This window comes from Actinia tenebrosa, unplaced genomic scaffold, assembly GCF_029948245.1.
Source record: "Actinia tenebrosa isolate PJP-AT-01 unplaced genomic scaffold, QUT_ActTen_1.0 PGA_scaffold4__44_contigs__length_22323623, whole genome shotgun sequence".
NCBI classification, from domain to species: Eukaryota; Metazoa; Cnidaria; class Anthozoa; order Actiniaria; family Actiniidae; genus Actinia; species Actinia tenebrosa.
In genome coordinates, this window is record NW_028292581.1 from 14,682,411 (window position 1) to 14,707,769 (window position 25,359).

The window sequence follows — 25,359 nt, forward strand, 5'->3', positions numbered from 1 at the left end:
CGAAACTTCAGTAAGTTTTTTCATCTTTTCACGGTGTATAATTTACCTTTTCATCATTACTGTTTCATTAGAAACACCGACGCAGCTCACACTAGTTTTTAGCTAGTTATATCTTCTTAGTTAGGGTTAATTTGAGAGGAGGGAGGAAAAACCGGATGACCGGAAAAACCTTCGGAGTCAGAAAGAGAAACAACCAACTCAGCTCACATGGGCCGGGGGACTGGAATGCGAACACCGGACCTCAGAGATGAGAGGCGAGCGTTTTACAGCTAATGTATTGATTAATGTAAGATTCATTTTAGCCTGACAAAGGAAGCGAGTTCTTTTTAGAAAAATTTATAATGACTTAAAAAATTCTGGTGCAGACCCAAGTACCCATTATTATCAGGCCTGTCAGGTTCAATATTTCACTAATTAAAAATGCTGCCTACTATAGAAAAAACAAACATGAAAAAGTTTTTGAATCGCTTATTTTTTAATGTAAATTTATTGCCAACAAGGTCGTTTATTCGAGATAATAGAGACCTTTACCATCAGGTTTTCCACTGACCACTAGGGATCAAGCCCAGAAACACGCTCGCAAAGGCGGAGAAACGCTCAGCATCAATGAAATTCAATATGGCTGCTCTTTCAGCAACAACTTCTTTTTGACTTGCTAAACGTTTGTTTAAAACGAATGCAAAAAATGTACACCTACGTTGCGAACGAGCGTGCGCAGTAGCTTCATTTTTCAAGTATAGTAGGCAGCAACCTTAAGTCAAATATAGTGTACATATCAAAAATATGAAATAAAAACATCTTTAAGAACCTCTTCAGGCTGATATCTCACTACCCATCCTATATGTAATATTATTAAACTCATTAATAATACATGAAGAAAACACAACAGAAATCACGACCGTGAAGAGTTTCGTAAATCAGATACAGAATCCTGTTCATTTGCATAAACTTTAAGATGGATTTTCTTGGCCAGATTCACTTTTATCTTGAAAATTTTAGCGAAACACAAAGGAACTAACCTAGACGTTTGATAAGTAATCTATACAGTATTCGTGTCCGTGTTGTATCAGATATACAAACTCTCGGTTACGCCTCGATTTGTATATCGGATACAACACGCGCGGCCACTCATACTGTATAGATTACTTCTAACCACGGGTCCAATAGTCCCTTTTCTTATTTGGTAAATACCGCTGTGTTACATGACTAAAGGCTCATTATTCAAGAGTAAATATTTTGCCAAAGTCAATGTCAAAGTAAAGAGATGTGTGCAAGTTAAACAATACCAATGATTTGAAATCTCACGGACTCTTAATACTATTTGTTGAATAGCTGACTTATAAACGAGGCCAAACCTGTTCAAATGAGTCTGTAATCTTAACAATTAGCGGTATGCATGGAACATAAAAATGGACTATTCTCGTATGCAGGTGTTTACGGCATGGCGTATTTTTTAAAGGCCGAAATTTAAGCGGCGAGAGGCAGCAAATTATCAACGCAGACCATCCGTGCTTCCTTCAGACTGTCTTAGCGAGTAAGCGTTTTTTCATGTAATACTGATCTGAGAGAAAATATAAGCCAATCAGAACCGAGAACATTTGCAAAACTGTGGTGTCACTTTTCCTCTTGAAACTAATAATTTCCAGCCCACCAAATAAAAAAAAACCTTGATAATAAGAGGTTTATAAAAGTAACACAATAACTAATAAGTTTTCCATTTTTATTGCAATGTTGGACAGGTTTTTATTTTTCGTTGGTCAATAGCGCAGCGCAACCGTGACGTCATAAAAACGTAGACAAAGGCGAAATTCGGACAAACAAACTTACAATTAAGTTTACTTTCAGCAGATTATTTTCACAGCCGATCGCAGTTGAGCTTAGTTTACATGGGTTATTATTGTAACTTTAAGTAAAAATAATAAAATCGGTTCGTATAATCCTCGTAGCGGTTAAACAGAATGCAATGTTTGTCCGAATCTTTAAGCTATTTTTAGAATCAATGCGCTGCGCTATTTTCACAAGCTCGTGACAAACCAGCTAGATGTAATGCTGATTCTGACGACATGCATGTCATAATTTAAAGATTCACCCGAAGGTAGGTGTAAAATACAATAGGACTGCAAGTCCCCTACTAAGGTATTTACACCAAAGATCCCAACCCCTAAAATATAATTGAATAGACCTATCTCGAATTCGCTTGACTGACCACGAAACAATGGTTTTAAGTCGAGACTGAACTTGATTATTTTATTCATCAAGTTCAACCTCGACTTGAAACCATTGTTTCGTGACCAGTCAAGCTAATTCGGGAAAGGTCTATTAACTATGAAAAACCCAACCCATCGAAAAACCCGGGGGGGGGGGGGGGGGGGGGTACTCCCCTATATTTGCTATACTGGTATGTGCCGCCCTATAGGGTATGGTTTTTCGGCTTTTGGGTCCGGGGTAGGGTATCATTTTTTGACATTTTGTCTGGGATAGGGTATCATTTTAGTCTGGGATAGGGTTAACGATTTGGTCGTTTTTGTCTGGCAAATAGGCTAAGCTTTCTGCCGACCAAGAACAACAAAAATGTTAGTAAATATTGATTGCAATCGATTGTAAAACCGTCTTTTCCGTCTTTTAGTCTGGGATAGGGTGTATAATTCTTAGTTTTAGTCTGGGGTAGGGTATGTAAAATCAAAATTTTAGGTCTGGGATAGGGTCAGGGTTTTAAGGTCCTGGCGGCACACCCCTACCCAAGTTGGGGTGGTAGTACCCCCCCCCCCCCCCCCCCCGGGCGAAAAACACGAATACGTATACACTTATTTCAATAAAGTTAGTCACCTGAAAAGCTATAAAGCTGAGGCCGACAAGGATTATTGGTAGATCCATTTTACACGTTCAACCGCTTGATAACGGTTCATGGACTTGCGAATCTTTTACAGTTACAGTCTCACCTCTTCTGAGCATCATCGATCGAGCTGCAGTTTGTATTAAAAAAAGCTTTGTATATATGCTTTTTTGATATGAAAAGTTTCCCATGATGCTCAGTGATCTCAGCTTTCTAGGTTTTTGGTGACTAACTTTATTGAAATAAGTGTATAAGTATAATAAAAGCTACAAGAAATCAACATGAAAAAATAGTGAATGCATTAAATTTACGACATTTTGGACAGATTAACTTAAAAGTACGAACATATTCTCCATCAAAAATCTGGTTTAACCTAAAAATGCTAATGGTATTACTGTGTTAACATTTGTTTATTAAAACAGCCATTTCCATGATTAAATACTGTTCACGCAATCCCTTGAGTATTATTTCCTTTGCCAGTACGTAGCAGTAAATGTTCGAGAAGAAATTAGTGTGTATGAACGAAAAACAAAATTCTCAAAGGAATAGACCCTTTTAAGGCTAACCGCTGTGTTCCTTGATAACAGACTCATTTACACAGGCTTACCCCAAATTCAGTTCCCAAACTCAGGAACTCATACACTTTTAAAATTCCACGGACCTTCACTGGAACACCTTAATATTCTTCACAAAATCGAGGCTAGCCCTGAGCAGCAGACAATTTGAAACTGAGAAGTTAATGTTATAAACAAACATGGTGATTAAGTTGAAGATCACTGGTATTTTTGGTAAGGTTATACACACAATCAACACTACTGGTCACACTCAAGCACTCCATCATGTAACTAGCTCCTTAAGTGCCGTTTTAATCTTGCACAGACGTCCACTACAGTCAATTAACAACCATTCCTGTCATTCCATAGACCTAAGAGCTTTGAACTTTGGGATCTTTATTGAAGTGGAAAATATCAAATAAATCCGAGCTTGTCGCAATCTCTCGGGAATTTATCAGACCTCTTGCTTCTGTGGAATGGACGAGAAGATCTATACGCTCGTTTTGTTAAGGGTTCTTATCTTATCACAGCCTACAAACGTCTCGCGATACGAGAATTAATAGTTTTAGTAGATTATCAATCTTTTTTTAATAGCCAATGTGTCTTATTTTGCTTAACAGCTCTACCGTTATCTTTTAGACCATACATATTTGATTCTCTTACCGTCGCATAGCTTTATCGGGCTTCTGATACAAAATGTGCGAATGTGCATGTGTTTTCTGCCGGGATGAGAAATTTTCTTAAGACATGACTGGCTTGCAACAATTGCGACCGCTATGCTCTGCGAGAGCAAAAAATGTAGCAAAAAATCAGTTTTAGTTTTCAGTCTCTGCGACATTTTTATGATTACAAGTATATATATCAATGACTATATATAGCAGCCTATTGCAGGCTGTAGGCTATCTGTAGCTTTAGTGAATTATTCTGCCTTTTGTACCTCTCTCGTTTTAATTACTTTTACCCAAAACAGTAGAATAGAATCTCATGACAAGAGATTAAAGACGAATATCATAGTTCATAGAAAGTAAAGAAAAGAAAGAAAAATAATGACATAATGGCATAATTTAGAAATCAATATATTAATTTAGGAAAAGGAAGGAAGGAAGGAAGGAAGGAAGGAAGGAAGGAAGGAAGGAAGGAAGGAAGGAAGGAAGGGGAAGGCCGATAAAAAAAGAACACCCCGAGATCATGCAGATCTTTCTTTACCTCCTCCACCGCCGCAGGGGAGGGAGGAATAAAGAAATCAAGTTTGCATTCTGAAAAAGCCACCTATATGATAGACATGATTCCTACTCGTACTTTGTAGCGATGATAGTTGCAAATGCATACAAGCTGTCGTTCTTATAACTCGCCGTCGCAAAGTTATCTTGATCAGGAGTCCATAAGCATTGCACTGCAGAATGAATGCCTTTCCCTCGCAAAGCAGCAATATACACATTACAGACTAGTTTATGATTATCACCGATGAAATTCTGCACCGCTGTCTTGATGTTCTGACTAATGTCAAGACACCACTTCTGACATAACTCTGAGGTGAATGCTTTCCCTTCAAGGTAGTTTTTCAAATCCTGACAGATCAGTGTTTTAATGAGCCCATTCAGTTCCACCACTTCGCTATCGATTTTAGTGGCAGTACAAAGCTCGCCTGCAGAGCTGGAAATCTTCCTGTCCAAAGACACTGTTGTATCACTTTCTTCTTCAGAAACGGGGACAAAAAATAAATCCGGGCTCTCGAGGCGGTGAAGTTGCAAGCGAGGGGTTTGTTTCACGTTGCTATGGCGATCGCTGTCAGTATTTTGACCGTCTTCAATGCTTGTATCATCTTCATGGTTAGTGTCTGTTGACTGGGATTTCTTTGATTCTGGATTGACAGTTCGGTTTTCAGTAGTAATGCCCGTGTTTGACCTCCCAAACAGCAAAGCTTTTAGTACGTCCTTTTCCAATTTGTCTTGCGAATTAAATTGTTTTCTCTCGGCTTTCGGGGTCAGTGAACTTGCTATTTGTTGAGTTGATTCATTAACTTCGATCTCATTAAAATTGTTACCAACATGACTGGGAAGCGAAGCCCTTCTGCCCCAAGATTTTTTCTTGGATTTCTCCTTAACATCTTCGGTAGGCTGTCTTTTCATGACAGGATTTTTAGGCGGCTCGTGAAAGTTTTCTGGCGTAGCGAGTCCCTCTTCTTTCGTCTCTAATATTGTATTATATTGTTGTTCTCTTAATCCAAGTTTCAATGAACTAGAAGTTCCAAGGGTTTTCGGAGCAGAGTTTGTTCGAAATATTCGTTTTTTACCTTGCAGATGTTTGCGAAACAATCCTTCATCGTGAGACCTCTGCTTGACAACGTGTGGCTTGATGAGCCAGTGAGGTAGAGCAATATTCTTAAACTTTCTAGTCTTGGGACATTTAGACTCGCTGCTTGGTTCTTCCATGAATTCTATCTTTGCTGGGCTAGAAAGATGTTTTGTTGAGCAGCCGGGCACGTCTAAATCTAGGTCATCAGCACTACAAGAAGCATGGAATACAATCTTTGAAAGCACGACTTCTAGCTCAATGGTTCGCATTTCGATTTCATTACTCTGTGAACTTATTTCACTTTCCTGTTCTTGGGGGATTTCTGCCATTTTTTTCGGATAATAGTTTCTACTGCATGAAGCAAATACTCGTGGTGTTCTCTCAGTGATGTCTACTTAAAGTTTTGACACTTATTCATCATCCCTGAGGTATCAGATGTGCGTCTGTTGTCGCCAAGGACGTATATTTCTAAATTAACAAACAGCAGCTCACAAAATCCATGTATTTTTAGCCATCCATCCACTCATCTCGCTGAAAAGTTGCTCTAATGTTATCGAAATCTTCAAATCTTTAGTAATTCTGGATGTTGGAAATTCTTTCCCAACGGAGCACAAGAACCAAGCGTTGACGTGACTTAGATATCTGCGTCTACTTTACAAATAGTAAATTCTTTTTTAGTCTAGGTATCACTTTTACACAGCCCTATTTCATCGTCTTTTTGTCGGCAAGTTTCAAAGGTCTTGACTGCAGTCAAAGTTTCGATTGAATTCAGCCAATTAGTCGCCAACTCTCGCTTTAGTTATTGAGACGAAAAGTTCGCTGTTCAAGATCAAGGCCAATGGTCTCTTACTTTGGTACTTGGAGTCCGGATATTAAATATTGGATATTAAAATATTCTAAGACAGTAGTCGTATTGCGTGTGTGTGCCTGCAGAGCTCAGTGACTGGTCGTGTGCTATAGGGCCTGGGAGAAACAGGTCTAGTTTTTAAAAATGCTGTCGTATTCCCCCCTTCCCCGCCCCTTTAACCTCTCAGGAAAAAATTGAAATCAAATGCCGTTCACCATTGTTCTACAAAATTGAAAACCTTATGCATATAGTTATAAACACATTGCAAATGTCCATTCTTTTCTGTTTCAGAATAACGTGTACTTTTTAAAGGCTTGGAATATTTTTTGTAATCTTTATAATTTCCATATTAAGGCAGGGTCTGGTTTCGTGCCCTCCAGTTGTATCAGTTTATCAAAACAGTGATTAAAATATTCCATACATCCAACCAGTAGGTTAAAGACCTTGATGACATACTGATCACTGGGCAGGGTTGTAAAGTAATCTTAAGAATGACCAGGAGCTCGTAGTGTTGTCTGATATGGATAGATCATGTGTAAAAGAATAGACGGATGTAGAAGAGAAGAGAAGAGAAGAGAAGAGAAGAGAAGAGAAGAGAAGAGAAGAGAAGAGAAGAAGGCTATGAAGGCTCCGTCCACGAACATTCACTCAGGCTATCCTCTCATACAAAAATGTATGTAGTAAATAGATTTTGCTACAATTTTGTAGGTTTCGCTAAGAATTCGAATAAGAGGGCATTCAAATTTTTATGTGTATTTCCCCATAGTCAAACATTTGAATGCCCAGCATTGAGTTCATGTTGGTCTGAGTAACGACGTCATATCCGTCCTAATTTTTGGCAAGTCGTATCGGCCACTTTAGGAAATTTCGTATGACTGTGAAAAGCTGGTGGTGTGACAGCGTTTTGTGTTTCCCCGTGTTTTGTGTTCCCCCCAACACTGACCACTACCAACAGAAATATCAAAAAAAAAAAAAAAAAAAAAAGGAAAATACCAACAGAAAAGTAAAGAATGCACTAACTTCAACAATACAAACATTTTGTATCTCGACGGACCTTGACTTGGAACACGTGAATAGGTTGCTATCAATAGACGTCACTTCCGGTAATAGCTCTTTTTTGATGCTCGTAGAATCCTGGAAGTTGTTTTGATCTCTCGTTTTCTGGTTTGATGTCGTGAAAATAGTTAAATACAATAGTTTGAGGACTTATTTTGATATGTTTTGACTTAGCATCCGCTATATTTGCCCCCCAGTCAACCGCTTGTTTGCCCCCCAGTCAACTCCAAAAAGTCACGTGATTGATAGTAAGCAATATTCTGCACAAACTCGAGGCTAACCCTGTGCAAAGAGTCTGTAATCAAGAAACATAGCGGTAATTGGGTCTATACGAAAACTGGTACAGTGCATATGTTCCAAAGTTGGGATTCCTGTGTGTGATGAAAAGCAAAGCAAGCCCAAACTCCAATATTTTAATTTACTTTTCAAAAATGAAGTTCAACAGCACTCGAGGTAAAGTTGGTGGCTTAACATTCGAAGAGGCGATTTTTATGGGATACGCTAACGATGGTGGACTATTACTACCTGAAGAGATACCAAGACTGGACGAGGATGTCTTTAAGAAATGGTCACGTCTTTCGTATGTGGACTTGTGCATTGAGATCTGGGGTCTGTTTGTTTCCGAATCTGAAATCAGTAAAGATCAACTTCGAGGTGAGATTTAAGATCGAAGTTAATGTCTAATGTTTCTCGAATTCGCTTGAATGGCCACCAAATGATATGAGGTTTTTATAGAATACAGTAAATATTAAGTTTATATAACCTTAAGAGCGGCTGTCTGTAAATATCGACTGGGGGTGTGCAACATGGAAAAATCAAAAATCCTCAAACTTTGTCAAGAAATAGGACTATATTCACTAATATAACTTTTAGCTCGATCACGATAATATTTTTGGCGAACGGCGCCATTAATGGTTTGACGGCTCTTGGGCCGGTTTTCAAGGACTCTTCACCATATACTAATTAAAAATCGTTCAAAAAATAACACTAAGATAAACTCGAATAATGAAAGTCCAGCCCTAAAAACATATAGTTGCTTATTATTTTGGTGGGTTACTGGTTTCATTTACCGAATTTTAAATATTATGCATTTTTTGCCTACTTTTGAAGCCCAAAAAATGACCTAATTTCGGAAGGAAAAAATGCAAATTGGTACATAGCCTGGGGTTACGAGACTTTATTCCTGATGAAGACTGATGTTTCTTCTATACAATTCTTCAAAAAAATTTGGGCTACTAAAATAAATAAAAATTCAGAGCCCAAAACCTACAGGGCACTCGGGTCAATAATGTCATTGTTGTCACGGTATTGAGAACGTCACAGATTCATAATACGCGACGAAAAAAAATCATTATTTCCAATTTTTGAGACCTATAAACTCATAAATAACAGTCTAAGTTTCTTAGATGCATTATATTTGATTCATACTCCTTTTGCTTACACTTATTCACTTTTAAGGGTAATAATTATGTAATCAGTACATTCAACTACTTGTGTTTATACGAACCAGGAGGTAAGAGACGTCTCCAAGGTAAACAATGAATGAGTCATGTATGACAGTATGACAGTATGACGTCACGCCGTGGTTCAGCGATTTCACAATGGTGGCCAAGAGGAAAGAGTAAACGCTCGTGTTTATCTTCCCGTTTTCCCCCAAAAAATCTCAAAGATATTGCTTTATGAACCAGTCATATGGGTAAAGGAGTCCTTCGAAGATGTTTCTTCACTTACTTTGATGCTTTTAACGAAAAAGAGCTTTAGTTATTGAATTTTTCTTTGCGAAATACCTTTCCAAAAGCCACTCGAAAAAAGACGACACACAAGAATATTTTAAGACCTTGATGACTTAAAGATTTGATCTATGGCATCACAAAAGGAGGTTAAGGAACCTAGGTATTCATCTTTGTATTTGCGGAGTTTCGTGAAGAAACCTTCTGCACAACTGCTCATCAATCTGTTTGAAGTTGGAAAAACGTTTCCTTGGGTTTGACACCATGTTTTGCACAAATCATAAGTCAACAAGGCAGACTAGACTTGCAAAAGGTAAATATGTGAATAATTAATTAACTTGATAAGAGTGAATAAAAAAATCAAAAGTCATCAAATTTAAAATTAACTATTAACATAAATAACAAAAACTACCCCAGAGTAGGGTACAAACACTATAAGTGTGTAGCATAAATACCACTAAATACTGTTAAATTATTATTGTTTTCTATTGTTTAATTAGCATTATTTACTACTAAATAGTGCAAAGTGTTGCACACTTTTAGTGTTTGTACTCTATCTGTAGATAATATTTTGCCACCTTATTCTAAACACACAAAAGTCGTACAGTAAAGCTTGTATTATCCATGTTGTACTTTCCTATTCCTATCCTAAAATGATTTTAATCCATAAAATATGATCTTATATTCCAGGTTGGGCAAGCTCATATTTAATTTTGGTTCTTTTTAGAATTCAAATGTTAACTGGCGTGTTTCGCGGTTAAATATATGAAGTTTAATAAATAGGAAAGGAAAGTGTATTCGAAAGTTGTTGTGGTTGTTTTTCATAATTCGAGCGATTTCTAAGTATCAACAAGTAGATATCAATGTCATTGAAATTTTCCTGTGATGCATAATTTTTTCATAATCTCTATGATTGCTACACAAGTTGTTATATCAGGACCAGAGTGTTATGTCAGGGCTCCCACTTAACACTCAGAGATGCAGGCAGAGATGAAAACAACTGAGCAACAAAGACAAACATTCATACAAAATAGATGATTTAACCATAAACTATTACTAGATTTAAAATAAGAAGTCAAGCAAATAAAAGGACATGGGGAAAAGACAACATTTTACATGAACATACTGTATGCAGCTTTTCATAAGGGACCGATCTTTATTATATCCCAGGGGGTTCAGTGGTTTCTTTGCAAAAAAAAAAAAAAAATGAAATGAAAAAATGAAAGCCAAACTGACAGTTGAAATTTAGGATTATTACCTCCCTTCTGTCACTTAGCACTCATAGATAGTTTGTACCTTTTTGGGGGTAAAAATCATTATTTTAGAAGCCATTTTCAACATTTTTGACAAGCAACTCCTCCCAATTCTCTACCCCCCCCCCCCCCCCCCAACTCTGAGCATAAGTAGCAGGGCTTAAGATAACGGCTGATCAGTGGTTTGAATCCAGGTGTTAAAGTTTGTTGTGAAGTGTGATCGTTGGGGTGAGTGTAGTTTTGATTATTGCAATTATCGTACACACAATTATTATGACCAGGCTTAACATTCAGTATACATTTATAAAAAGTTCATACTAGGAATTAATAGTTCACTGAATACCTCTTCAACTAAGATACAGCAGTCTAAATTTAGAACATAAGGAATAAATGTTCCCACCTCAAAGAGCAAGAAATATACACTCAGTCTAATACTACCATCAAATATTGTGTCATAAAGAATTTGGGAAAAAATAGAAGATTAAATATTATTGGTAACAAATGTACCACTATAGCACACACAAACACACATCTTTGTAACAACAAAAGATATTAAACACATCAGAGACAAGGCAAACTGTACACATCTTATGAAAATTTGAAGAATCGTACTGGAATCGTGTACCAGAACCGTGACACAGGATCAACACCATTACCAGCTGTGTCACTGCACTGGCTTCTTACAGTTTTAAATGACTGCTGCTTACAATAATTGGCACGATTCTTGCTCTTCACTTGCAATGAAAGATAATTTTTCTTGTGTTTTTTTTTTGTGTGCGTCTGTACAGCTTGTCTCTCTTCAGCAATGAGTTATTCTGTATCATATTGTCTTTTTCAAAAGGAGAGTCCAGAAATGGGACTTTGCATGACCAAAAGAGAGAATTTTGATAAATAAAGCAGGTTAAAACATGGTAGAGGATGATTGCCATCATCACCTGTACAATGGGATAGTAGTCTTGAGAAAATAACCCACCAACAGAGTCAAAATACAGGTCATACAAAAGGAAGATATAAATGAAGATCCTCAAAATTGCCATTTTTAACAGTGAGGTTTCAACTATACAAATATGGATTTCAGTATTTAAATTTCACCTCACTTTGTGGGGTAAAAGATTATTGTTATATTATAACTCAATTTTTCAATATTTAAAAAGAATATTCAATGAATGTATTTTTAACAACTTGCAATATTTTAAAATCAATTTGTAATATAATAAATCATACAATTTTAGCAAACCATTTTTTTTCATATAAAATAATCAATGAATTTATTTTTAACCACAAAATGAAATGTTTGAAAATATTTTTCAATTAAACTTGATAAATGTCATCAACGTTTTTTTGTATAAGCTTAGGTTTTTTTATATAAGTATTTTTTGACAACAATATATAAGCTTACTGTAAAACAAATAGAATTTCAGAACAAAAAAATCGATTTTTAACAAAATATGCTTTATCCAAGGTCGAGGAAAGGAGGTCAAAGATACTGAACGTAGATATGATTTATGGTCCCTAAAGATAAAGAATAAACCATCTAAATGTTGATTTTGCGACTAAAAAATGTTCAAAAAGTACGACTGGTTTACGAAGGCGAATACGATAAACGAGTTACTGACAATTAAAAGGATTGATGAGCACAATGGAAAGACAAGGGAAAACGTACTTTAGCTTAGTTAAAAGCCCAACGGCTTAGTAGTAAAACGTCCTTGTTTGGGTTTATAAAATGAAGGGAAAGAAGAGAAAAGACTTTTCTAACTACGCGATAACTTTTCTTGCAGGGAAAAAAATGGCGAGAAAACGAAAGGCCAGTAGCTCAAATTATTTAACTTTTCAGAGTTTTAGATCGTTGATATGATAAAAAAAGTATTGAACTTGATAAGTTAATGAGTAATTATTATGCTTACGTTAAATTAAAGGTGAATAAACTTTTAAATCTTTGTTTTGACCGCTTTTCGTTTCAAGATTCCCGCCTTTAAAATTACAATTTTATTGTGACATTTTGGGAGACGCGTCGCGCTAAGATTTAGTTGCTATGTGACGTCACACTGTCATACATGACTGTTTCAGAATTTTAATAGGAAAACCATTTGAGTCATCTCCTCCCTCCTGGTGAATATAGTTCACCTAGACCTATTTCTTGACAAAGTTTGAGGATTTTTGATTTTTCCATGTTGCACACCCCCAGTCGATATTTACAGACAGCCGCTCTTAAACACCAAGTAAATCCTGAACTACTAGCTTGGAGCCATTGTTTTGTGCACTCATGTATATACGAGTCTGTTGTAAGCTTTACCAAGCTGCTAATTTAGACTAAATGCGGTATGCAGCCTAGAAACTAGAGAAAACTTGTCACATTATTTACCAGCTGTGTGTATTTCATAATGGAGTGCAAATTTACACTATAAGTGTGTAACAATTAAATACCACTAAATAATGCTAAATGATGCTAACCCTCTTGTTTTGTATTGTTTAATCAGCACTATTGACTACTAAATAGTGCAAAGTGTTGCACACTATTAGTGTTTGTACTCTACCTAGCCAGATTGTTTAAATTTCTGCTTTAAACTAGTCATAAGACAAATAAATTTGCACTCATGTGATCATACTCCCTCATTATAATGACTAGTCGTGTCAAAATAAGCCCAAGAAATGAAAAGAACACTTCAATATTGCTCAGAAGGCGAAATTTCAGGTGATATCATGTGACAAAGCCGAAACAATTGCATAATATAGATACAGTGGAACCCCGCTCTAAGGACACCAGCTTAATAAGGACACCTCGTTATTAAGGACAGGTTTCAAAGTCCCAACGAAAGCTCCATACACTTTCTGTTAAATTAACCCGCTTTATAAGGACACCTGTTAATAAGTACAAAGGACACATTTCTAGGACCTGAATGACAGTTTCCATACATAAACAACCCCGCATTAAGGACACTTGAAATTTGAAGATGTCTTTACTGTATTTAATTATTGACATAATGAGCTGAATACGGATTATATTGTCAGTTTTTGCGTATCAACGATAGACACACTGATCATTGCAGTATAGTTTGCTATTACACCATGAGATAGACAACGCTAGATTTTAGCAGGATTTTGAGCGATGTTCAATTAGTTTGGTTCAATTCCAGTATTTTGAACTCTGTTCAAAAAAAAAAAAAAAAAAAAAAACAGATTGTTTTTGAATGAAATTATACAGCACAGTACAGTATAGTACAGAAATGAAGTTGTGCTTGTACAGTAATGTACTTTTTGTTTCAGTTTAGGCTGTTGCATTGAACATTGTAGCTCCAAGTGTGCGGTACAGTCAAAAGAAAACAGTAAACAAACAAATCTCACAGACGTCTTTAAATTAAATTGTACAATACAATGCAGTAAATGCAAATGTAGTTCTTATACAGTAATGCATTTTTTGTTCTAGTTTAGGCTGTTATATCGACCATTGTAGTTCAAGGTTTACAGTACAGTAAGAATAAAATGGTTGAAAATATGTTTTCAGTTGTTTTTCTGACACCTCGGTTAATAGGGCCACCCCGTTAATAAGGACAGTTTTGTCCGTCCCAATGGTGTCCTTATTAACGGGGTTCCACTGTAATGCCTTTTTTTTTTAGGATGCACTAGTTGGCAACTCTGTTGTTGTGAGCTCCACATACACATGCTAAAGTTTGTCTTTTTACTGCAATCAATCCAAAATATTCAGTTTGCTCCTAACATTTTTGATTGGTGGTAGTGAAAAACTCCAAGAGCCAGTTCACGAAAACTAAGTTACTAATTTTACCTATTTTGTATTATTATTATGACACTAGCAACTTAATAGGTACAACTATTCAAAGTCCATTTGAATAGGTAATTAATGCCCTGGGGAATAATGAATAAACAATAAAGGAATATGTGTCACGTCCCAATGCACTTGGCTTTAGTCACCGTCAGGAAGGTGAAATGACACACCAACCCACCCTCAATGAAGATAGGTTTGAATTTGGAATGTCACATTGCATGCTCTGGTTTGGGCTTGTTCCAGGCCACAGCCATTCACCATACCTTATTTACATGTTATGAATTAGCAATACCCGGGTCTGAATATTTATACACTATGGAATACAATTAATAATTGTACTTACATACATACATACTATATTACTTCATCCCTTTACAGGGCTTTTCAGAAGCATTGACAAATAAAAATTACAATGTGATATAAAAGTTAAATATAAATTTAAATATAAGTATAAATCTAAGATAAAATATACTATATATATATACTTCTCTCCGCCAACCAAAATTCAGTAATTTTGTTGAGTGTACTGTAACATGTGAAAAAGGACTATTTGTTTACTTTGACAACCTTTATTATTGATATAGATATTGCCGTCAAAGCTTATGGTGAGGATTTCTCATGTCCAGTTACCAAACTTTCAGAAAGTCTAAACATCCTTGAACTATTTCATGGCAAAACCAAAGCATTCAAAGACATACCACTGATGCTTGTCAGCCAGTTTCTGGAGTTTTTCCTTCGAAGACAAAAGAAAAACCTTACCCTTTTGGTCGGAACAAGTGGAGACACTGGAAGTGCGGCTATCGAAAGTGTACGGGGATGCGAACAGATAGACATTATTGTCCTTTTCCCCAAAGGATATTGCAACAGGGTGCAAGAACTACAAATGACCACAGTTTGTGATGACAATGTCTATGTTTTTTCAGTGGAGGGGACATTAGATGATCTTGATGTTCCTATAAAAGCATGCCTTGTTGATGAAAAGTTTGCTAGTAAACACAATCTAGGAAGTGTCAATTCCATAAATATAGGCAGACTCATATCACAGGTGGTCTATTATTTTTATGCTTACTTCAAAGTCTGCAGGAAGCTTGGAGAGACAGTTCAATTTGTCATACCTACTGGTGCTATGGGCAATGTTTCAGGTATATTCATAATTGTATATTGTGGGAAATACTGTATATTAATAGCAGGTGCAGAATACTAGAGGGAAGAGGGTGGAGGAGGGGGAGAATGTAGAAAATGAAGTAGCTAATATGTTTAAGGTATATTCATAATTGTATATTGTGGGAAATATATTAATAGCAATTGCAGAATACTAGGGGAGGAGCAGGAGAACCTATTAAATGAAGTAGCTCATATATGTAAACCCCATTGTGATTAGGTACATACTGTAAAACTACCTTTAGAATTCCAATCCTTTCTTTTGGGGGGGGGGGGGGGGGGGGGGGGGGAGGGGTGGTAGGACTGAAGGAATGTGTACCCCATTGTGATTAGGTGTCATACTGTAAAAGCATCTTAGGAATATATACCTAACCTTGAATAACCAATCTATCTTTGGAGGGTAGCAGCAGTTAGGCGGAGGCGCGAATTGCCGGCATTGTCAAAAATCACAAGTCGAGAAACGCCAGCCTTCCCCGGGGTTTTGGAGGTCGGTTAACCGCCCTACAGGGGGTCTTGCGCGATCCGCATGCAGCGCGAAATGTGCCTAACTGCTGCTCTGTTGGGGTCCCAAATGGAGGGAAAGATATTCTTTAGATATACATGGCATCCGTCAACGACATTCAAAACGAAACTGTGCGCAGGCTGGGAAATCAGGTGATGGATAACTCAGATGCGGATTTTGTCTTTGCGACGTTCATGGAGGGAAAGACAGACAAGACGATGAATCACGAGATGGCTGAAAAGATAATCGACAGAATGCCGGACGGCGACTACCGTTTGGAGTTGACGTTCGTGAAGTATTTGGACGGCGAGTGGGTGATAGAAAAGGGCCGTAATCCCATCAGGGCGTCTGGTAAGCAGAGTTTGTTCGTCTTGAATAAGCAAACGAGGCCGGGGGCATTAGAGGGAATCGACATGCTCTTCTACGAGGTCGCTTACCCGGTTACCGTCGTCATTTACGGCGCGTACAAGATCGAGGAGCCAGACGTCAGAAAGTTGCAACCAATGCGACATCCGGGCAATTGTGTCGGGAAGTTAGTAAGGGAGTTCTTTGAAGATGCCTCTCGTGGTGGTAAGCTTACGCCCAAGAGGAGAGAGGCCATAAGGAAATGGGAAAAGAACACGCATAAAACCGGAGGTACCATCAAAAACATCCAGAAGTTAGAGACGGCTTTAGAACGCCGCATACACGTGAAGGATATCACGGGCGGCTACATCTACGAAGGGACGGAAAAATATGGAGGTAGAGGTGCTGCTATCGTCATCTATCAACACAATGGGCACGCTTGGCGAGAACTTGGGTTCCCCAAAAAAAAGGAAACTAAGGTTTATAAGACGTCGCCGTTGGCAGAATTGGTCCACGAGAATTCCGTTTGGTTGATGGACGCGGAAGGAAGTCAGTTTATGACGCAGGATGGTACTCTCTACCGCCCTGAAGTAGAACACCAACGTATTCAAAGTGCTTGTGCGACGTTAGGGGAAGACTTTTCAGACGAGGTCTTAAGCAGCCGTAGTTTGGACTTCCTAGCTGCGAAGAAAAGGAATGGATGGAAGTCCACGCCTAAGGAATTTGGAGACATAGCCAAAGCCTGCGTAGAGCACGGCCATGGAGGTCTGTGGAACATGGAGTATGACGAGAACGAATACGTCTCCCTGGACATGAAACATTGTTACCCTGCCAGTTTTAAAGGCCTCGGGGATTGCAAGGAGTATTACGACCGCTACGGGCATCCGGATTCGCAGTTCTTTCGTGTGTCTTTGCCAGGTAAGTGCGATGCTCCCAAGTCTACGGGGTTCGTGCGGTTGACCACGTGGAAGTTAGCAAAGGGCTTACATCCGATAATTTACGCGTGGTATGGGAAACATCTGCAGGAGAAAGAATGGATTCCCATACCCCTGCTGAAGTTTCTCGAAGAGCGCGAACTGCTCACGTACACAGCGCATGAAGCCATATTGTGCCGCTCCGCGTTTACGCAATGGTTGCCAGAGCATAATCCCACTGCTAGAATTGTCATAGGCAAATTTACCCAGGGTGCAAAAGAAGGAGAAAAGCACATGCAGCGGCGTTTGATAACCGACGACGGAGAGTTGAGCTTCCTCGTAAAACGTGCACATGAGCAAGGAACGATGGTGTCCGTAGAAAAGTGGGATTATTTCATAGAAGGTAAAGGCAAGCAACAATGGAATGCGTTGTGCTATTACCAAGATCATCGCCCACAATATTACCATTTGCGCGCCAGCATGCTCGCATATGCGCATATCAATCTATTGTCAATGCTGTTGCGGTTTGACAAAGAGGATATCCCGCGCGTGGCTACGGATTCCCTCTACGTGAAGCCTGAAGTGTTGGAAAAAATGCAAGAATTCTACACTGAAGATGAACTCGCGGAAAGTGGCCAATGGCGTGTGAAAGATGAAGAGATAAAAGCCTGGAGAGAACGTGTGGAATACCACGGGAAACACGTAAAAGGTGCCACCGTCCCCACTGAGGAACCATTGCCATCCGTTGTGGACCCCATTTCTTACCAACGCTTCTCGTACCTATACGGGCCGGGAGGCAGCGGTAAGACCACCAGGGTTTTGGAGTTATTCCCCCGCGTGAAGGTGTTAACGCCGACACACCGTCTGGAAAGAGAATTGACGGAGATGGGTTACGACGCGCAGACGTACCACAGCTTCTTCCGCTGGAATGGTCAAAAGTGGGTGCCGGAAGCAATACGCGACATACCGTCAGTCATATTATGGGATGAGATTTGCACCGTGCCATTAGAAATCTTACAGGAATTTGTGGACTTCCTCCGCGGAAAGTGTCAAGTTATATTTGCTGGAGATCCATGCCAACCTCCTCCCATTTGCGGAGAAATGCCCCACGAATGGTTAAAAGAAATGGCAGACCATGCAGAGGAAATCAATGCTGACTACCGCAGTAAGGATCAAGTAAGAGACTTAAAGGCGGAACTTCGGGGCCTCAGCGATGCCGAGCAAAACAAGACGCTGCGTAAGCATGTGCGGGCAAAATCTTACGAGGACTTCCTTTGCGCGTGGCATCCAGAGGATTTGGTGTTGAGCAGCAAGCGCGCAGCACAATCGCGAATACAGAAAGATTTATTAGAAGTACACCGCGAAAGATTCCCAAGCCATTTGGTGCCCGTTTGCTACAAGCCCCACGATACCCGCATGCAGAAGAGAAACGTGTGGGTGCCAGGCACCGACGTCCAACTGCGAAACGCGGTAACGCATGATAAAGCCTGGGTGCCTATGGGAAAGGTCGAAAAAATAACCTCCCATCCAGATTGGCGTTTGGGATATTGTATGACAGTCCACAGCGCGCAAGGTCTAACCGTAAAGGAAACCTTATGGATTATAGACCAGCGGTTATGTTGGAGTAATTTGATATATACCGCTGTGAGCCGTGTGGAGCATGCCAAACAGTTGCGGAGGGCTTGGGGTCCGCAATTGCGTTACGATAAAACGCCAGAAGATATAGCAAAGGAGAACATTGCTAAGAAACTCCTTCGCTACAAAAGACACGACGAAGAAAAAAATATGACGTTCGACCTATGCGTGGACGACGTCTATAAGAAAGGGGCAAGGTGTGCCAAATGTAACATACCTCTACTATGGAGGTTTGACCCAAATGACGATCAGCAGTTCTCCGTGGATCGTATAAATAATAAACGCGGGCATTGCAGAGGCAACGTAAGACTGACATGCCTAGAGTGCAATCGGGCGCGTGGTGCTGCGCTACTCTGAGTCTTTGGGGACCATGAGCAGCTCTTCCTTGACAAATCCACGACTTGGGCCATTTAGGTAATACAACACGGGTTGCCCTTCCTTGGTGACGGACTTCGAAATCTCATACGTTTCCAGGGACCAGTTAGGATCCGTGGCTCTCTTACTGCCACCTTCGAGTTCCCCCGGCTGATAGCGGTATCTGACCACTATGTCGCGGGGTAGCTTTTTTTCCTTCAGTCCGACCGCCCTCGAACTTCTGACGTAGGACTTGTGTTCCACGTGTTTCTTCTTCATAGCATCCTTGGGTTTTATTCCCGTAGCCCTAGCCGCCTCGTTGTTCAAAGCCGCGATGACCTGGGGGAGCCGCTGTGTCCATTCCCTGTTGCGTTTGGAGGGATCTTCCAGCTCTTTCCAATACTGGTACCCAAAGAGGCGCTCAGCCAGGGTCTTATTAAATCTTTCGACGATGCTCTGACCCCTGTGGTACTCAGCTTCGGCTCTTCTAATTTTGGTGTCGTGGTCTTTCAGGGTCTTGGTAACCACGCCCATGAACTCTGTCCCCGCATCCACTTGCAGCAGCTTAGGCCATTTCAAGACGCGCTTATAAATCCTACCTAGGGCTTCTGCGACTTCCCCAGAATCCTTGCTGGTTATGGGTTCGGCGTCCTTGTATCTGCTTGCGATATCAACTACGGTCAAAGCGTATCTATAGGTCTTTCTTCTCACCTTGTCGTGCGGTAAGAAAAGCAGATCCGCCTGATGAACTTCATTAGGGGTATTTACGGTGAAGCTGGGCCTGGGAATGTACTTGGGCACGGGAAGATAAACCTGCCAGAGGGTTTGTTTTCTTAGCCAGTTCTTGGCCGTTTCATCTGATACCCTGGCCGCGGTCGCGAGTTTCTTGATGGCCGACGCTCCTTTCCAATAGCCTTCAGGCCCATAGTAAATCCTTTTGAGTTTGTCCTCTACGCGGCCCATTATATGAATTCCAGGACGAGATTGATCTTGCGTCCGTTGAAATCCACCGTCTTTCCGTCCACTTTAATGGTGATGTTTATGCTTTCTACCAAATTAGACAAGTCATAGCTCAAAGAAATGGGCGCGTATTCTACTGGGTCAAATGGATTACCCTGAGGTAGAAACTTGGACATAAGAGAAGACTTTTCTCCATTGTTGTAACTATGGACCAAGTCGCAATAGACTTCGTAAGAGGATGCGACTTTCCATTTCACGGGTATGGCTGTGTCGGTAATTGTCTTGCCCGAGGCACATAATAAAGATCCCAATGGGTCAGACTTTCCAAAAGTCATTGAATAATTTGACATATTATGTTTGAGGGTCATTTCGTGCGGCAATCCTGTGGTGAGAGTATAACCGTGTTTTGCTAATTCCTTGGCCAGTGTGATTGGTGTATAATGTCCATCGGGCAGCAATACGGCTTGATAGTTAGATCCTCCTGTATGCTCAGTGACTATGCCCCTAATCAGGTTATACCAAGAATTGTACAAAGAGCAACTTATGAGCCGAACCTTATGGGCTTTAATGGGGGGATTCAGATAAGTGGTAAAGTCATTCTTGTCGCTTTCCAAAAAGACGATCATTATATTAGATACGCCAAAGCTACGCCTCCCGCCAGCCCTGCGACTCCTACGAAGACCAACTCATTGTCTTTTTGTTTCTTAGAAGGCTGGTAGTAATTCTTGAACTGAGGCTTTTTCATTCTAAAGTCGGGATGCGCCTGCGCATAGAGCTTAAAGGCGTAGTCTGTGTTTTCAAAGTTCTTATCCGCCTGCATTTTGTCTTGGTAGTTCTTGTCCAACCAATCCCTGTAAGCTTGTCTTTTTTCATTCCAAGCCGCCACGTCTCGCTGATATTTCTCCAGCGCTAAGTCGTGTCTCTTCCTTTCGGCGTTAGATTCTGCGTTTCTATCACCGCTAACTAATCTATCCAGATATCTACCACCATAATTAGCCCCTGTAAATGCTAAGGCTGCAATAACTCCACCTGCGACTAAGCTAGCCATTTATATGTTAGGTAGGTACTTTTCCTTCTGTAGGTAATTCTTTGCCATGATAGCCCCGCCTACGGCAGCGGTCATTTTAGCAAAATTAGCGAAGCTCTTGCTTGGGTCTTCAGTAAAGTCTTCTTTGAGCACTTTCTTACCTACCCAACCAATACCCGCAACGATGGAAGTAATAATAGCTGCTTCTTCAACAGTTTTCAACAACGCGGTCGACATTATATTACAAAGCGAGAAGGTTATTCCATTACGGGGATCTTACTTTTTCTAACAGCCGGTTCCACATGTGCGTGCACGGGCGCGTGATATGTTGCGGCCTCCTTTACTTTTGGCTTCGTAGCCCGCCATTGTAAGTAGAGGCTGCCTGCTGCTATAGCAATTCCTATCGCGCCAATGACGTAGCCGGGATTCCAAAAGGATTCCTCTTCTCCTACCTTTTCCTCTTTCTTTGCTTTGTTCTTCCTGTTCATCTCTGCGAGCTTCTTTCCGGCAGCGACTCTGCCTGGAGATTTAGCCTTGGTAATCTTGGTATCTTCTACGGGTGGTTGTTCTTCGGTGCCACTCATCTTATATCTAAGGACTTGAAGGACTTGACAATGACTTAAGGACGACTTGACTAAGTACTTCACAACGACTTAAGGACGACTTGACTAAGTACTTGACAACGACTTAAGTAAGTACTTGAGGCGACTTGACTAAGTACTTAAGGATAACTTGACTAAGTACTTGAGGCGACTTGATCAGGTACCTCAGTAAGTGCTGCCTGGAAGACCTTTTCAACTTCTCTGTCCTTCTTGAAGTCCTTCCAAGAGGCACCAAAGGTGCCCGCAAGTTCCTTCAAGTCGACATGCTGAGCTACGTGCAAAGCCACAGAGGCGACTGCCATTAACTTACCGCACTTCAAGGACAACCAGCCGCAGGTTATCTTAAGTTCTTGAGCGATAACATAGTCCTCGCTTATGTCCTTCCGCAGTTGCTCCACGTCGTCTATGGGCAGTGCAAGTCCGAGAAGCTTGGTGGCCAGCTTAATGGCTGAGTCTGCTACGGCGTCCGTGGTCTTACTTGCAAGGGCGGCCTCATACCTCTTATGGAACTTCTTGACTTCCTCTTCTGACAACTTATTAACCTGCTCATGGGTAAGTTCCTTGCCTATCATTTCTTTGCACTTCCCAGAAGACACAAGGACGTTGAGTTGTTCCTTAAGGTTACTTTCATCTAGCTGCGTGGGGACTTCATCTATCAACTGCTCAATATCCATATATGTTAATGGAATACGGAAACCTCAAAGAGAAGATCATTTTGGAATGTTGGTGCGTCTTTAGGTGCCGCATGTATTCGTGTAACTGTTCCTTACTTATCTCACCGCCGTAGTCGCTTAAGATGGTTTCCAGGTCACTCCGGCTCGGAGTATAAAATACGACCAGGGAGCCTATGTTTTCCCTAAAAGGCTTAGAGACGCTGGTAAGCTGCTGCGAGAGCAACCAAACGCTAATATTGTCATGCCTACCGCTGAAGGCGAGTTTAACGAGCTCGGAAGTGCGTCTTTTTACGTCGTCCCCACAGGCAATGTCATCCAATATGAGGAGCGTCTGCGTATCTTTAGGGAATTGTTTGTGCCAGAACTTCAAATGTCCAGATAACTCGTTAGGGTCTAAGATATCCACAAAGAAGTCGTCATCTTTCACTCCTATGCCTTCCCAGGTGCGGTTATTCACATAGGTGGGACAAAGTAGCACTACGTAGTCGAAGCGGTATCTAAAGGGTCCTAATAGCTGCTCCACTACGAACTGCGTTTTGCCGCAGCCGGTGGGTCCTACTATCAGAGCATTGCAGGGAATATGGTTCGGATCCATTATATATACGATGGACCCAGTGGACGCAGTAAGAAGGATTGCCGCCGACGCAAAAGATAAAAGAGACACCATAGAAATGCAAAGGGAGGAGATCGATCGGCTGCGGGAGCGCGTGCAGGAATTGTATGATGAAATGTGCAGCCTGAAGCGCGCGGAAAGGTTTGGTGCCTTGTTGACGATGGCCGGTTGGGCAAAAGAAAGCATTAAGGACTTTATGCGGTATCCCATATAAGGCTTAAATAACACTTAGTTATAATGAAGTGTAAGCAATGTGAAAGGGAGTTCAGCAGCAAGCAAAGATTGCAATATCACGTCGAAAGACGGGTATGCAGTAAGAAGGTAAACAACGTTACCGTTTGCGAAGACTGTGATAAGCAGTTTAGCAGCGCGCAGGCTTTGGAGTACCATCGTAATAAAAGGGTTTGTTTAAAGAATGTATGCGTGCGCTGCGACGAGGACGTTACCGACGCCTGGCACCGACATAGATGCTACGGTAATTACGATCTGCTGGGCGTAGCATGTGAAGAGCACGGTGACGTTGCCGCCCGATGTTGTCCGCAGGAAACCCAAAGGAAGTTAACGCGCCGGAAGAAAGAAATAGACGAAACGTTTATGGAGTTTGACCGCGTAGAAGGCGTAAGGTGGGAGGATAGGGAATATTGGGAGGCCAACTGTGAGCGCTGCGGCTGTCAAAGAAGTGACCAACATATTTGGCAGTGCCTCTACGACAGTCAAGGCGGCTTTAAAGAGTACTTAGATCGCTTTGATGCTTGGCATGCCAGTAACGAGGTGGCAAGGAAAGCCCGTAGAAGTTAGAAAGGGACCTAAGATAGTAAGATAGGGTTTGTGCAAAGAGTCTCAAATCCTGATCTTATTTTTTATGTTGTTTTGTTAGGGATCAACAATACCTCAACAAATCAACAAGAATAATAGGAACCCCTTTTAAAGGAGGTTGCAGGATAATGAATAAGAACCCTTTTAAAAGAAGAGCGGATCGTCACTACTTTTTTTCGTCAAGAGATGTAGTAAAGTACGACTTGTGCAAAGAGTCTCAAAATACGACTTTATTTTTTATGTTGTTTGTTAAGTATCATCAACGTTTAACAAAACAACAAGAATAATAGGAACCCCTTTTAAAGGAGGTTGCGCACTAAGAACAAAAGAGGTCTATGCCTCTTTTCGCGTCCCAAAAGACGTCGATTCATATTCCTAGGTAGTAAAGTACGACTTGCGCAAAGAGTCTCAAATCCCATTCTTATTTTTCTTGTTGTTTGTTAAGTATCATCAACAAAACAACAAGAAAAAATAAGGACCCCCTTCAAAGGCCTTGCAATATAAGCTAGCCTACGCAGCAGCCTTCTTAGGAGGATTCCTAATCACCCTTTCAATATATGGACTGTATTACGTGCGAACTACCAGCCGACTGCATTACGCCCACTCCTCCACCGCGTAAAAAATACACTTGCCTTCATTGCGGCAAGGTATTCCTGGAAGGATCCTTTGTGGGGCATTGGTGCTCCGCGGAGCAGCGGACTTTAGCAGACGTCCTTATGAATGCAGAGGACTCTCCGGCTCCCGATTAACCACGTCAAATACCCACCTGCCATCCTTTTTACCATGACTCATAACATGGGTAACGTCCTGCCCTTCAATGGCGTACCTTATCCTATCGGGCGCCCAAAGGGTGTATGTTCTTTTTTTATTCTTTAAGACCAAGCGCAGGCGGTCTAAATCCTCGAAGACCACGTAATTCTTTATCTCGTAGATTTCCCCCACCTGCAAATCCCTCCAGTGCGTTTGTATAAACTTTAACTCGTTAAATTTATCCTTGTCCATATATTCTATGAAATATCTTTAAGTGTGTTGCCAAAGTCTCCGAGGTTTTAAAGACCTTACAACACCACCTGCAGGGAATTCGTAGGTGTTCAGCATACGCAGTGATCTCCCTGCAAATGACATCGTAGTCGCTGCTTACGAGCACCTTATAGCCGTCTTCTTCATACCTCTGTAAGAGCAGTTGCTGATCCTCAGATAACCTGCCGTTGCCTTTTGGGGTCTTTAGCTCTATGCAGAATCCACAGTAATGTGTGTGCGCGTTTAAAATCATTAAGTCGGGTTGACCGCGTTGATATCCTTTCTGCCAGCACTTTATGCGTTTGCCGTTCGAATCCTGCAGTTCACCTAGACCAGGGGCTATGAGCATTTGGGGGTAAAACTTGCGGATGTAGTCCACCACCTTTT

At 40.6% G+C, this 25,359-nt stretch overlaps 1 protein-coding gene across 2 annotated transcripts in view; it reads left to right on the forward strand.

Annotated features, from left to right (window-relative positions):
* The first annotated feature begins 7,514 nt into the window (after nt 1-7,514).
* LOC116289789 (threonine synthase-like 2) overlaps nt 7,515-25,359 on the forward strand; it is a 29,584-nt gene continuing 11,739 nt past the window's right edge. The window contains exons 1-2 of one of the 2 annotated variants that reach the window (XM_089036366.1): nt 7,515-8,239; nt 14,934-15,491. In XM_089036366.1, the coding sequence (XP_088892492.1) occupies nt 7,966-8,239; nt 14,934-15,491 (832 nt within the window). In that variant the 5' untranslated portion in view covers nt 7,515-7,965. Of the gene's footprint in view, nt 8,240-9,052; nt 9,629-14,933; nt 15,492-25,359 lie in introns of those variants that run through there. The other variant, XM_089036367.1, reaches the window with a different exon arrangement.